The following is a 13709-nucleotide window of genomic DNA, read 5'->3' as shown; positions in this document are numbered from 1 at the left end:
CATTTTTTTTATTTATTTATTAGGACCTTCAACAACAAGTACACTTTTTCATATGTTTACAAGATACATGTACAATTTAACACTAAGTGCCTCATCAGTTACAGAAGGACACCGCATGCACTATTTTGAAACATTTGATAACAACAAGTATTTTGATAATAATAATAACAAATTAGAAAAGAAAAGAGAGAGAAAAAAAGAAAACTTAATTTTCTCTAAAATATAAACTTAATTAAAAAGTTATTTAAACTATAGTGCTATTTATTAAACACCTTTTTTATAGATAAAAAGCTGGATGAGTACAGGTGGCGAGGGGAATGTTGGTGCTTCTGGTAAACTGCGAACATACGCTTTCGCGTACAATGCAGCTTTAAATTAGTATGATGCTTACTTAAACTAAATAATTGAATACTGTTAATATTGCATGATCTAGGGGTTTTAAGAGGTACACGGAATTTAATTTTCTGTAATAAATCAGGGCAGTCCAAAGTGCTGGTCACAATTTTTTTTAAAAACACCAAATCAATCATGGCTCTTCTGTCTGCCAGTGAACCAATTTTAAAGAATCTCAGACGTGAAAGATAGCTTCTAAGTACCCTTATTTTTTTGCAACTACGTGTTAAATGTGCAACAAATCTTTTTTGGACTTTTTCAACCTATTGAAAATCTATGAAGCATATATCTAAATCTACTAAAAACTATTTAATAAAGCAAATTTTGTGTTGATATTCACAATAGTTTTCATAATATTTGGTTTAACGTGTAAATGAAGGCTCTTTTTAAAAATATAATCTATCGAGGTTTTTGTCAGCAATTCTGTTTTTGATGAAGTCAAAAACTAGCTAATAGACTGAAAATATACATATAAAAAAATTGCAGTTGTAAGTATTGTGTAAGTATATTTTAAATATTTTCTAAAATTGTAGTTTTCACTACGTACGCCGCGTACGTACTACATAAAAGTAAACGTTAAATAAATTAAAATTCAATCCAAATTATTTGATGGAATACTATTGAGCTGAATGCAAAGAACACGCCGGCTCTCACTGAGCTCGAGTACCTAAGTCTGCGTTTCCACCAAAGCTTACAATGAATATAAATAGAAACGCTTATTTACCTACCGTCGCTCCGCTCAGCTGTTTCTACTACTTGTAGAGCTGAGCTGTGTGAGGGAGGTGAATGAAGCGTTCCTATTGGTTCATGACAAACACATGCCTCGCACATCTCTGGTGAAAACGCAGCCTTATGTGGCTGCAAAACCAAATTAAATACACAGATCTTCCCCTATAAGGGAAAACAGTGAGGAAAATATAGACCAAAGATATTTGAAGGTCCTTCCAATACCCTCCCCCCACCTAAATATTGTAACTACGTGTACCAAGTAAGTATCAAAGTCTATACTCCGAAGTGCATCAAGAAGAGTACAAATCATTCATTACCATTTGATAATCATTTATTTTTATTATCAAGTGCTGAGTGGACTCCTTTTTCGCATTAGTATTTTACTTTTTATTTATTTAGCATGAACATGTCGTACCTAATTCTTACTTATGCGAAATAAAGATTTATTATTATTATTATATTAAGGAATGTCAAGGAATTATTTTATGAATAAAATTGGTTGGCCTGTATGTATTTTGTTTTACTGTGAAGTCCTGGAGGTGACTCCGCGCAGCCGCCGCCGTCGCGGTCATCGCTTCATCCTAGCACCGTGCGATACAAATAAATAAGTGCTGAAAATTATTGCGATACCGAGAACGTCAGACAATTATAAGCCCCAGCAGGGCTACTACGAAACTTGAGACTCGAAGTTCGTGTCGTGCGGTCCCTCTGACACTTATACTATTTAATACGAGAGCGAGAGGGATGGTACGACACGAACTTCAATTTTAGAACTTCGGAGTAGGCCCTCTGTACCGTTTAAAAGTAAAAAAAACCGGCCAAGTGCGAGTCAGGATCGCGAACTCGCGACCGAGGGTTCCCTACATTTGTAGGTATCTATAAAATATAAATAAATAAAATCATTTATTTACACGCAATTATAAAAATAAATTAAAAAATAAATACGTTATTACAAAAGCAAAATAATTAAATAAATATAGTTTAGGGTTAACAGAGCTCCTCTCCTAAGCAAAAACGCAGTTTGGGGTATTTTTTTTGATTATTGACAAAACCGACAGACGTATAAATTAAGATTTCCAACTTGATACCTCCACGTGTTCCTGAGAAAAAGGGTCGGACAGACGAAACGACGAAGGTGTTTCATTATTGCTAATTAAGGTACGGAACCCTAAAAATTATGAACATGATTCTGATTCGCTGAGTAAAACATCAGTAAGGTAAATACGACATAAACATGACAAATGACAGTGATTACGACGACTACGATTTGGAATACAGTCGAGTTCATAAACTTGTGAGCAAAAATTTGATCCAAAATATCAAATACAAATACAAATCATTTATTGCGGACTTTTGAATCCATAGTGTTAGTATTTACAAATTATAATCTTATCGCTATGGTTAGTATAATATACTATAATAAAATATCGGAACACGCCTCTACGCCGTTAACAACAGAGTCGTTTTCAGATATTTTTGATCAAATTTTTGCTCACAAGTTTATAAACACAACTGTACATTGATAACTGAGACTGAGTTCGATGTTTAACCGGGATTTTTAGTACCTAGTACCTAGCTCATCGACCTAGCTGCGCAATTTCAACCAAATTGTCAGTGTCACATGTAACCTGTCACGTTTATGAAATAAGAGCCCTAGAGCCAGCAGGTCGCATACGTGACCACTCATATCATAACACATGCCGCAATGGTTAACCAGTAGGTATGTACCTAAAGACCATTGATTTAAAGCATCGACCCATAACATAACCAACTTAAAAGTTGAGAAATCCCCGAACTTGTAATTTCAAAAATCAATATCATGAAAATGGCTAAGCCGATTTTATTGAAACAAACCTAAAACCACATAGGAGCACACACCGCAAGGAAACTTGCTTTCACGTAAAAAAATATTAGAGTAACGCATTCGTCGATATTCCTAGCTCTATACTGGGCACATCGTGATATGCCGAAAAAAAGAAAAATTTAGGAACGACGAGCGAAGCGAGGAGTGGTTAGTATTAATTGTGATCACATCGCACAACAACGCACGCAGCGGCCGGCGAAGTGCCAGAACCGAGTATGGCGGCGTTTCATGATATGTGCTTAGGAGTTTCATGTTTGCCTAAACTGGCCAAATCATGAAATGGCGGCGTTTCATGATATGCCTAGGAATTTCATGATTTACCTAAACGTCACTAAGCAAATCGTTAAACGTTGAGTTTTGAACGATATGGCGAATGGCGGATGTCCCTTAGCCAATTCATGAAACGGCGCCATTTCACGATATGCCTAGGAATTTCGTGATTTGGTGGATTTTACGATCGGCCGCCGACATGTACATCCGGGCACTCCGTTCATACAGTACAATACGAGTACAGCAATTAAGGTATTTGTGCTGTCACAAGTTCAAAACAAGTGCGAGTCTCTACTGTCAATTTACATGAAATGTTTTCAGTGAGATTATCTGATTGCTGGTAGCCTTTCCAGATGTTAGGCTGAGCTGAGTACCACTCTGTGCTTCGCAAGAGAATCGTCTACATTTATGTTTTTGGGTCTGTTTTTTTTTAAATATATTTGGAAGTAAAACCTTTGTTCAATCATGAGGCTCCATGTGTATGTGGATTTGTATGTGGGCAATAGCAGCGGCCGCAGAGACCTATAGTTTTCAGAGCGCCGCAGCACGTGCGAGGGCGCGGACCAAGTCCTCGGATGTGTTTGAGAGACGAAGGCCCTCTACTTGAACTTACGGACCTCCGGCGACCCGCGGGCGCGGGCGCAGGCGCGAGGTCCCCGGGCCGCATCCCTGCGCGCTGCGCGCACGCACTCTCTCCGCGAGGTGCGAGGTGAAGGCCGGCGCGCGGCGGCGGCGCTCCGCGGGCCGCCGGCGCGCGCGCTGCTGCGGCAGTCTCCCGGCGCCCGCCATGTCGCCCGCACAGCTCCGTCCGCTCGCCCTCGCCCTCGCGCTCTGCCTCGCGCTCGCCGCCGCCGCTGCTCCCGGCCGCGCGCCGCGCCTTCGCCGCCAGCTCGCAGACGATGACGCGCTGCAGCCCCTCGATGTGAGCCCCGACTTGTATTCCCACATTTAACGCTTCCACTGCTTCTCTGACCTGCCCCAACTGTCCTCACGCGGTGCCCGTCAGCAGCTATCGACATGAAAGGCTATCCGAAGCAAAACATCGACACATTACTTTCATAAATATGATGAATATCCTGAAAATATCCCTTGCAATTTTACATTATTACTTCGTGTCCACTCGTATGTTTATTATTGTAACCTTTTGAGTTGTGCTTCTGATAATCTTAGGTTTCATCAATCATCATTCCTTTATCATGCTCGAAGTCGAGTGATGTGTCTGGTTCAAAAACCATCGTGTTACAGTATGTGGTGCGAACGTACCTTTAGTATGTTATTACGATTGGTTAACAAGCTTAAGTAACCACGCACGGCACTCGGCCGCTTCCGGGTGTTCTGTCGGAGCGAAGTGTTCTTCAATAACGAGTCTGTACCTGAGAGGCAACATGGGCCGTGCCGGTGCCGGTGTCGTTCCTGGGGGATGGACGGACAGCTCTCTGACAGTTCACAAACGCAACGCTTGCGGAGCCAGCGCGGGCTCGCTCTGAGGTAAACCATGTCAAGTGGGTCAGCGCATGTGTGTCACGGCGCCGACGACAAACGACCGCAACGCTCGCGCGCCGCCATTCAGCCCGCCTGTTAGTATTCAAAGCACATAATTTCCCATCTGATGAACTCTGCACTATTACGTAAAACATGCATTCTCTGTATTACATGCAAACTCGAACCAACCTTTCACTATCGACTAAGTAATTCTCTAACTTCAGTATTGAATCCGAATAGATTTTGTTTATTAATTGTATTCACAAAATGAGTAGTGATATATCATTTTATAAATGAGGGTTGATTCGGTCAGCGCAGCAGTGCGGTGCGCGTGCGGCGGGCGTCGTTTCGCAATCGTTATGTATTCATTACGAGAGGCGACCGCGGCCCGCTGCTGCGGCGTGGCGGTTGTTCTCTAAACAAACACCGTCCGCATCAACTACTTAACAGCCTTAAGTCGACCCGTTCGCTGGTAGGATTATACGAAGTCAGGTAGTTAGCACGACGTTGGTCCGTGCCAGCGTCAAAAGCGCGACCAAAATCCTATGGCCCCACCCGGGCCCTTGGGGTCTAGGCCTGCATGCATGCATGGCCTTGGGGTCTAGGCCGATATAGGTATTTCATAATACTACCGATTAGATTTGGTGTAGACCATGTTGTGCCGTTCATTTAAAATTTCTCGATACAAATTGATTTAGATAACTAGTAAATAACTATCAAAAATACAAGTCTTACAGTACTGTAAAAAGTGAATAATGATCACCTTGCATATCAGAAAAAATAATAATCTTTAGTTCAGTGGTTTACGAGTTCTTTCGACGTCAAAGAGTATTTATAAAGATAGATAGAAAATCTTTTATTAGCCACAGAATATGCAGAAAGGCATAAATAAATAAATAATATATATCAGGTGACGAAATGGTCCCGAATCAGTATAATCACAGTGTATATATAAGTTAAGGCGACTGCAGTACCGCGAGACCCCCTTAGAGGCCGTGTAGAGCGCGTGTCTGTGTGAGTGTGTTCGTTTCGATCGATTTGTTCGTATATACTGTGGTATAATGTCGCTCTACCTATGGGACCATTAGAACTCATGAAGCAAGAATGCACGTAATGAGGGCTATCGTTTTTTGTCTTACTAGATGGCGCACTGTTGCGTGAGGTTTTTAAGTATGACTTTCAAAGTCTGTTATTACGGGCGTGAAAACAAAGTTTAGATTAAAATCATATTTAATACACCTTAAAACCGTACCATAAAAATATCGAGCATGCCACAGTGTTGCATAGTCCCCGTTTTGTTCGGAAAAAAGGGAGGACAAAGGTTTCCGAAAGACAAAACTTTCTCAAAACACAGACATTCATTGCCCCGGAACGCATTTTTGCCATAATTAATTTCAAATATTACAAAATATTCACAAAATTATTAAACCCGCGTAGCTCACTCAAAAACTATGAGATTTGACATTTCGGAGACCTCACGCTACACTAGCGCCTCTAGTGGCGAATTCATACGCGATAGCCCTCATTGTGTACCTGGTTTGCATATGTGTACCGATATGGGACGCACACGCTATGAGTCATTTGAGTCCTTTCACGGAGCCGCCGCAGACGCAGCCCTTACACTGCGGCCCGCTGGCGCAGCCGGCAGCCGCCGACGCGCGACCAACGAGACACCTGACTCCGTACAATGCTTGCAAGCGAACAGGTCAAGGTATACCAGACGAACGGACAACCTAGTGGTGTGGGAACTAACGAAGCTTGAAGCTTGAAGTACCGGGGGGTAGATATTTGTTTGAAAAATATGAATGTTTTTGTTCGAGCCTTGGATGTATGATATTATTAGTAATGTTTATCTGTTGCCTGTTATCCATAATAGCTACAAGCTTTAATTAGTTTGGAACTAGATGAATTGGTGTCAATCGTCCCAAGCTGTATTTATTTATTAGGTATTTATTATTTATTATTCTCTGCCTAGCGCAACGATCAATCCGCGTAAGATGTTTGGTTAGATTAGAGAATTGCACAGTTTGAAATAAACTATGGCCGAGCGGCGCCTGCCGCATGTAATGAACCACATGAAACACTCGAGCGCTTGAAGGTGTCACTTGACAAAATGGTTAAAAATATCAAACTTTACCAAATAAATATTGGTAACTCTTGAACCACAACATTTTACCTTGTTCCTCCGATACTACCACATCCACAGACTTTTGTGTCAAAATCATAGAAATCACCGCAGTTACCGATAATTGCAACTTTAGGATCTGCCGCTAGCGGCGGCTAGGTGGCGGTGGTTAGTCTATCTAGATAGACTTGCCACAGTTTTCAAGTTTTTTTATTTCTTGACGTGGTAGCGGAGGATCAAGGAGAAAAGTTGTACATAGTTCATTGACATGCAAATGGGTAACTCTTATTTTGTTCTTTTGGTTGCTATGGACAGTGATCGATACTATAGTGTGGAGTCATCGGTAGGTATATCTTATATAAAAATTTATCTAGTATGTACAGTCAAGGAAATTATAAATCACTACCCAGGGTGGAACCTAAAGAAATCACGACAAAAAATTATTATGAAAAGGTTCCACCCTGGGACGTAAATTAATTTTCTTGACTGTATAGTTTTCATGGCCATAAATTTTTACTTGTTCTTTACTTTTACTTTACTTAGCCATCACGGATTTCATTTGATTCATTTCTTATGTTAACCTCATACATAATTTATTTACTAATTGTCGGGCGCAACTCGTCCCCGCCTTCCGCCGACACTCCTTCGCAACCGCCGCCGCTTTGCATTCGAGTACATTTATACATTACTTCAATGACCAAATATTATTTACTAACCAACAACGTTACCATGTGCAGTACGTATTTATATTTTATTTAGCATCGCGGGCGCCGCCGAGTGGCCGAGGGTCGCGGACGCTCGTTAGTATGCCGACGCTCGCCCGCCTCAATGGCACACCAGAACGTACAGACGTACAATTCTAAAACCTAATAATGGCAACAATTACCATATTATTGACATGATTGAATGAAGCAAGCAACATCACGCGATACTGAGTTGCTATTATTAAATATTTAAAAGTTTAAGTGCGCTCTATACGCTGGGGACCAATTTTTTAAATCACGTGATTCGAAAAATGGTCTTAGATTTGAAATACAAAGTCATTTCAGGTATAAAATTAATCTTGACAAGTAACAATTGAGCTATATGGTTTGTGTAGAAATATACAGGTTTACATTTTTAAAAGTGGTATCTAAGTGATTTAATGAATCGGTCCCTTGATCATTGAAATTATCTCACTCAATTTTCTTAATTTAATCTCGGCCATATTCTATTGCTAAATGATTATCACTAAATTAAACCTACAAATAATCCATATTTCATTTTGAAATGAGCATTTCTATGGTCTCCAAGGGCCTATACCTAGTGTCGGAGTGCCGTGCCCGCGGCGGCCGCGCAGCGCCCTTCACTCGCGAATTTGAGGGCGCGTTGCAAAAAATAAGTTGTTCCTTACATAAGGAGCCGGAGCTCGACCTTGCCCCGCAGCCGCTTGCACCCGCAGCCGTAAAAGTTGTCGTCCGGCGCACTACTCGTACTCGTAGCTGCGGTCCTGCGGCCGTCCGCGCGTCGCGAGCTCAGCGGCAGCGGGAGCGGGAGCGGGAGCGGGAGCGGGGGCGGGAGCGGGAGCGGGCGTTGCGCAACGCGCGAGCTTTTTGCGGCGCGCGCCGGTTCCCAGCCGTGACGCAACAAAGCTCAATCGCAGCGCAGATCTCGTGCACTATCGCGGCGGATGCTCGCGCTCCCAGCCTGTGGAGTAGCTCATAGACGTGACGCGAACACAGTTTGAGTAATCGTTTTTAACCCGGTTACATTAATGCGATGAGGAAAACATTTAAAACTATACTTTTCCAAATGTATGATAGTTTGCGACACGTAGTAGCGATAGTAGAGCGTCGCCTCGCGAGAGCGGACGAGTTTGTTGGGCAACGGAACGGTGCGGACCGCAACCCGCGCCGGCCGCCGGCCTCGCCCGCGGCTCCCGGACGCTGCACCCCCGATATACAGCCCAACACACACGCTCAGACACTAAGGGATAGGCATACTGTCTCGCAACTGCAGGGCTACTACGAAACTCGAAACTAGAAGTTCTAATCGTACCGTCCCTCTCGCTCTCGTATTAAATAGTATAAGTGTCAGAGGGACCGTCCGACACGAACTTCAAGTTTCGAGTTTCGTAGTAGTCCTGCTGCAACGTAACTGTCGACTGCACATAGATTTTCAATTGCGGTTTCACTGTAGTCGGCTAAACTATACCTAAACTGTGATTGAATTGTGTGGGCAGGTCCGGTCCGGTCCGGTCAGCAGTTCCGGCCACGTTGCGGTTGGAAGGCATTCTGTCTAACGTCCTGTGTATTTTTTCGATTATTAATGGCCATAGTCGATCTTCGTATATTCGCCGAATGTCATGTTTTCAGTCTTAACCTTTTACTTTAGTTTTTACATCTAGCTTATGCGCCATTGGGCGCCAAATGCGAAGGGGTAAGGGGGGACTAATATGACAGTATAGCATTATTAAACTCCATGAGCAGTGTTTACAACTGGTTCACCGAAGTTTAGCTACATAAGGCGTGTGTAGACCAGAAATCCGAATCAAATAATACATCAATTGTATGCGGCGCGCACATCCGCGGCGCGTGCGCGGCTGCGCTTGCGCAACCCTCTGCGTCGCTCGGCAAACCTCCGCGCAGGGTCCGGTCACTCCGAGAGATACAACATTTATTTCGTCTTCAACGAATACTTATTTGATGTGCTTTCAATGTAAAATATAGCGTCACATTCTCGGTGTAAACTAACCCTAACACCACCGGACTCACGGGTGCAAAAGAACGATAGCGAACTACGGAAACATTTAATCATAAATATAACAATCAATTTGTACAATTATACGATACGGTTTTTTTAAATAATGTGTACGATGAGGAGAATTAAAATTCGCGCATCGCACTCGGGCCTCGGGCGGCGGGGGGCGTTGCGTGAACACCACCAAAAGAACCCAACGAAATCAAACTCTTTTATAATCACTACTCGTGCACTGCGCGTACGCGTACGCGGCCGATTGAGCTTCATTATGACACCGACTACTGAGGATTACTTACATCTACTTAATACAAACATAAAAATGCCTAATATCGTCATCTGCACGGGGTCTTTTAAAATTTGTCTGAAAAAAATCATTAGGTGGGTGGGTTGGTTTTTCAGAATATTTCTTTAATTTTGTATGGGGATTGAAACTTTCCATTTCTTAAATTTAAATTTCCTATATTTCATGTGCAAATTTCCGGAAATATTCGAGAAATTTTCCAACTTTTTGGAAACTTTCCGCAACTTGCACATCTGTAGTCCAAGTATACATTCCGTATACATAGTTGTACACCCTATTTGCCCTTAATTTATATCTGCTTTCATGTATTTATACATAATCTTTACATAGTATTTTTTTTCGCCGTCTGTAGGTACGCTTAGATCTTTTAAACTAAGCGATGGATTTAATTGCGGTGTTGCCCATTAGTTACATATTTTTCGCGGAAGGTTTATAATAAAATATGATTCACATGATAGCGACGCGCCCAGACTTCGCGCAGGTTTAGTTTTGTTGGAAAATGGAGCTGACAAATGTAAAATTCCTCTATTTAGAGACCTTTTTTAGACAATTGTACTCGTGCGAAGCCGGGGCGGGCCGCTAGTTAGGTATCATTTATCAAATATAGCTGTTTTTTTTTCTATCTAACACGTAATCTACACACATTGCATTTGGTTTACGATTTCCTTTGAATGCGAGTAACCGCGACGTGAGTAAATTATTGCAAGTTATTTAATTAGAGTGTTAGAGTTTCCCCACGTCTCTCTCCGCCGGTCTGAATGCTGTGAACATGGGACGAACAAACGCTTGCAACTCGATGGGAACTAATTTTTTCTCTCGGTGACAGTGGCCTAATACTGGTGATGGCGAAGTGCTTTGTGGTTTGTGGTGTGCGCGTGCCGGCGATGTGTGCGTGCACCGTACTCGTATAGTGACGCGGCGCGTGTCTGTGTGTGCAGGACGCGGCGAGCGCGGACGGCGACGCCGCGGGACGCGAGAAGAGGAAGTTCGAGGGCGCCGCGCAGGCCACCTTCGGCGTCAAGAACGCCGTGCTCGGGCTCGTGTTCGGGGTGAGTACCCGCCCGCCTCCCCCGCTCCCCTCACCCCGGGACCGCCCGACTCACGCCACCGTGTGTTGCAGAAAATCAACTCCATAATCGACGCGAAGACGCGGCTCGTGGAGACGCTGGACCGCACCAACATCGAGAAGAACCGCGCGCTCGGCATCGAGACGCCGCGCAACGACGGACTCGCCTCGCTCGGCGGCTTCATCGGACAGATCGTGGGGCCCAAGCTGCAGCTGATCGGGCCCAAGATCCAGGCCGTGTCGGGGCTGCTGGGCGGGCTGTCCGGCGGCTCCGGCGGCGCCGGCGGCAGCTCCGGCGGCGGAGGTAGCGGGCTCGGCTCCATCCTCTCGCTGGTGTCATCCCTGTCCGGCTCGTCGTCGGGCGGCGTGGGCGCGGGCGCCACCGTCGAGACCATCGACTCCTCCGAGGAGGACGATGACTCGTCGTAACCACCCGCCCGCCACCCAGCCCCCCCCTCCCCCGGTCCCCTCCCGCCGCATGTACAGTCCGCGGCCTCCTCCCCCTCCCCCCTCCTCGCACGCCCCCGGCGCCCTCTCGCCGCGGCACTGTATTTATATTGTAAATAGTATTAGGTGAACGGTGGTAATATTAAAAATATTCCTTCCAACTGTGTGTTTGTCTGCACGTCACCTCCCGCCCGTCCGGTTGCACCGAATAGCCCGGGGACGTTTTATTCCGCCGATTCCGATTCGGTTCTGAACCGTATTTAAACATAAACACATACCTACTGTACGGTCAGCATCAAAAGTAGCTGGTTACTTTTTTACTCTTTCACATTAAAACATATATCAATCTTGTATGGCGCTAAGTACGTGGCTGTAAAACGACAGAGTACAAAAGTAACCAGCTACTTTTGATGCTGACTGTACATACCGAGAGCAAACGAGGCGCGAACATCTCAATTCGCCAATATCATCATTGTCGCCTTCGAAGCGAGCTAAAGCGTTCCCAGGTCAAATAAAATTAAGTAAGAAGAAACAGTAGCGCCTCCATGCACTTGTAGTGACTAAAATTCTCTAATTTATTGGACAGTAAATAATAGCGAATTAAAATAATTTCACTCTTTAATCCATTGTTTTGTACAGATATACTTAGTTGTAAGACGAGTAACTAACTTAATATCTATGAGGAGATCTCCAAGTGCGCCAATTTGTAAAACAGTGTACAGTACATACATAGCTCCCCGCGGGTCGGCGTCGGCAACGCACGCGCCGCGTCGCCGCGCCCGCGTCGCCGGCTGCCCGCTAATGGTAACGACACTATCTTGCCAATCTTAATTTATGCACAGCTCACAAATTATTATAAGAATTATTAGCTTTAGTCCGTAAATATGAAAGAGGCCAGATTTATTAATTTCGCTAGTCAGCCCGCCGTCCCCACGCTCCTGTGAGGGCACCGCTCTCGCGCCTGCTCGCTCTCGCTCTAGTCAACACGACACAAGTGGTTCAAAGAGTTATGTACCAGTATGAGCACTAAAATACTAATGCGGAGCAACCAAACAAATTATTGAAGTGTGCGCATGTGCATGGCCTCCGCGACTGTCACTTGGGACATGATCATGCAAAACATACTTTACCTTACGTGATAATCTCGCTAGTAGTAATATTCTACTATCTATCTATCTATTCTATATTCTATGTATACTATTAGCAGCAGTCAGCACACACGTAGGCGCTGCTCCTACAAGCCATCAATGCATCATACACTTCATGGTTTCGGTCAAAAGCCCAACTATACATACTACGGGGTGCGTTGCGTACCTAACGTTGTATATGTCGTGTTTTGGCGAATGCCACTGGCAGCGACAAGCCACGATCACCTCTGCAGTCCCACCGCGCTAGTCACTTTAATCTTCTCTAGTCTCGCTAGTCCGTTGATCCTCTCTAGTCCCCTCTAGTCTAAACTGCCGGCCGCGGCCTCCGCGCAACGCGCACGCGCAAGGTGAACCGGGACGTTCACTTTTAGCGCTTTTCGGTGTTTCGACGCCTTAACTTACTTCATCATTTGACTGCGTACATCGACAACGACCGCTTCCAACGAGAAGCCTGAACAAGCGAAATGAGTTAGTACTTGAACCCGAAGCGCGCACCAATGTCAGTTTTGCTTTAGTTTGTGTCACTCGTAGTTTGTTTAGTTGAGCACAGTAATGTAGTTTGGAGCTTGTAGCGCACAGCCCCCCCCCCCCCCGTCCGCCGCCGCCGCCACGAGACGCGCGACACGTGGCAGGTCACCGGACGACTTGGCCCAACACTACGACCATCTCTGTATTGGCTCATTATGAATTATTGTACTGCGTCAATAAATTATACTTCCAGATGGAAAACAATTGTTTTTATTCTTGTCAGTATTCAGAAAGTATCCTAAATTTCAGAATTATACTATACCTACCTACTTCCCAAACCTCTTCCTCATTTTGAACACTAAACATGTTCAATTCAAACATCGCTGCATAAGTATCACACTTTACTTACTAACAAACAAAACCGACGCGAACACGCTACGCGGCAGTAGGGAGCGGTTGCGCAGGAGTTTCAGGAGGCGCGAGCGAGCGAGACGGCAGACCGAGCGTGTGCGTGTGTGTGCAGAGTGGCACTACGTTGAGCCGCCCCCCGCCCCCGCCCCCGCGCCCGCCCCCGCCCCCGCCCCCGCGCGGCGCGAGGCAGGCGCCGGACGACGTGCCCGTGTTCGACCGCAACAAGGTCAGCCTGGACTTCCCGGGCAGCCTGTTTGGGCCATCCG

The 13709-nt window shown here is 44.8% G+C and overlaps 1 protein-coding gene across 1 annotated transcript; it reads left to right on the top strand.

Moving 5' to 3' along the window:
• Nucleotides 1-4012: 4012 nt before the first annotated feature.
• LOC141439293 (uncharacterized) lies at nt 4013-11577 on the top strand. The gene is made up of 3 exons (XM_074103551.1): nt 4013-4178; nt 10842-10952; nt 11024-11577. The coding sequence occupies exons 1-3, from the start codon at nt 4044-4046 to the stop codon at nt 11396-11398; spliced, it is 621 nt and encodes a 206-aa protein (XP_073959652.1). The 5' UTR covers nt 4013-4043; the 3' UTR covers nt 11399-11577.
• The last annotated feature ends 2132 nt before the right edge of the window (nt 11578-13709 follow it).

The sequence above is a fragment of the Choristoneura fumiferana genome, chromosome 20 (assembly GCF_025370935.1).
Source record: "Choristoneura fumiferana chromosome 20, NRCan_CFum_1, whole genome shotgun sequence".
Classification (NCBI taxonomy): Eukaryota; Metazoa; Arthropoda; class Insecta; order Lepidoptera; family Tortricidae; genus Choristoneura; species Choristoneura fumiferana.
The sequence above is the reverse complement of the archived record's forward strand: the minus strand, read 5'-3'. Positions and strand labels throughout refer to the sequence as shown.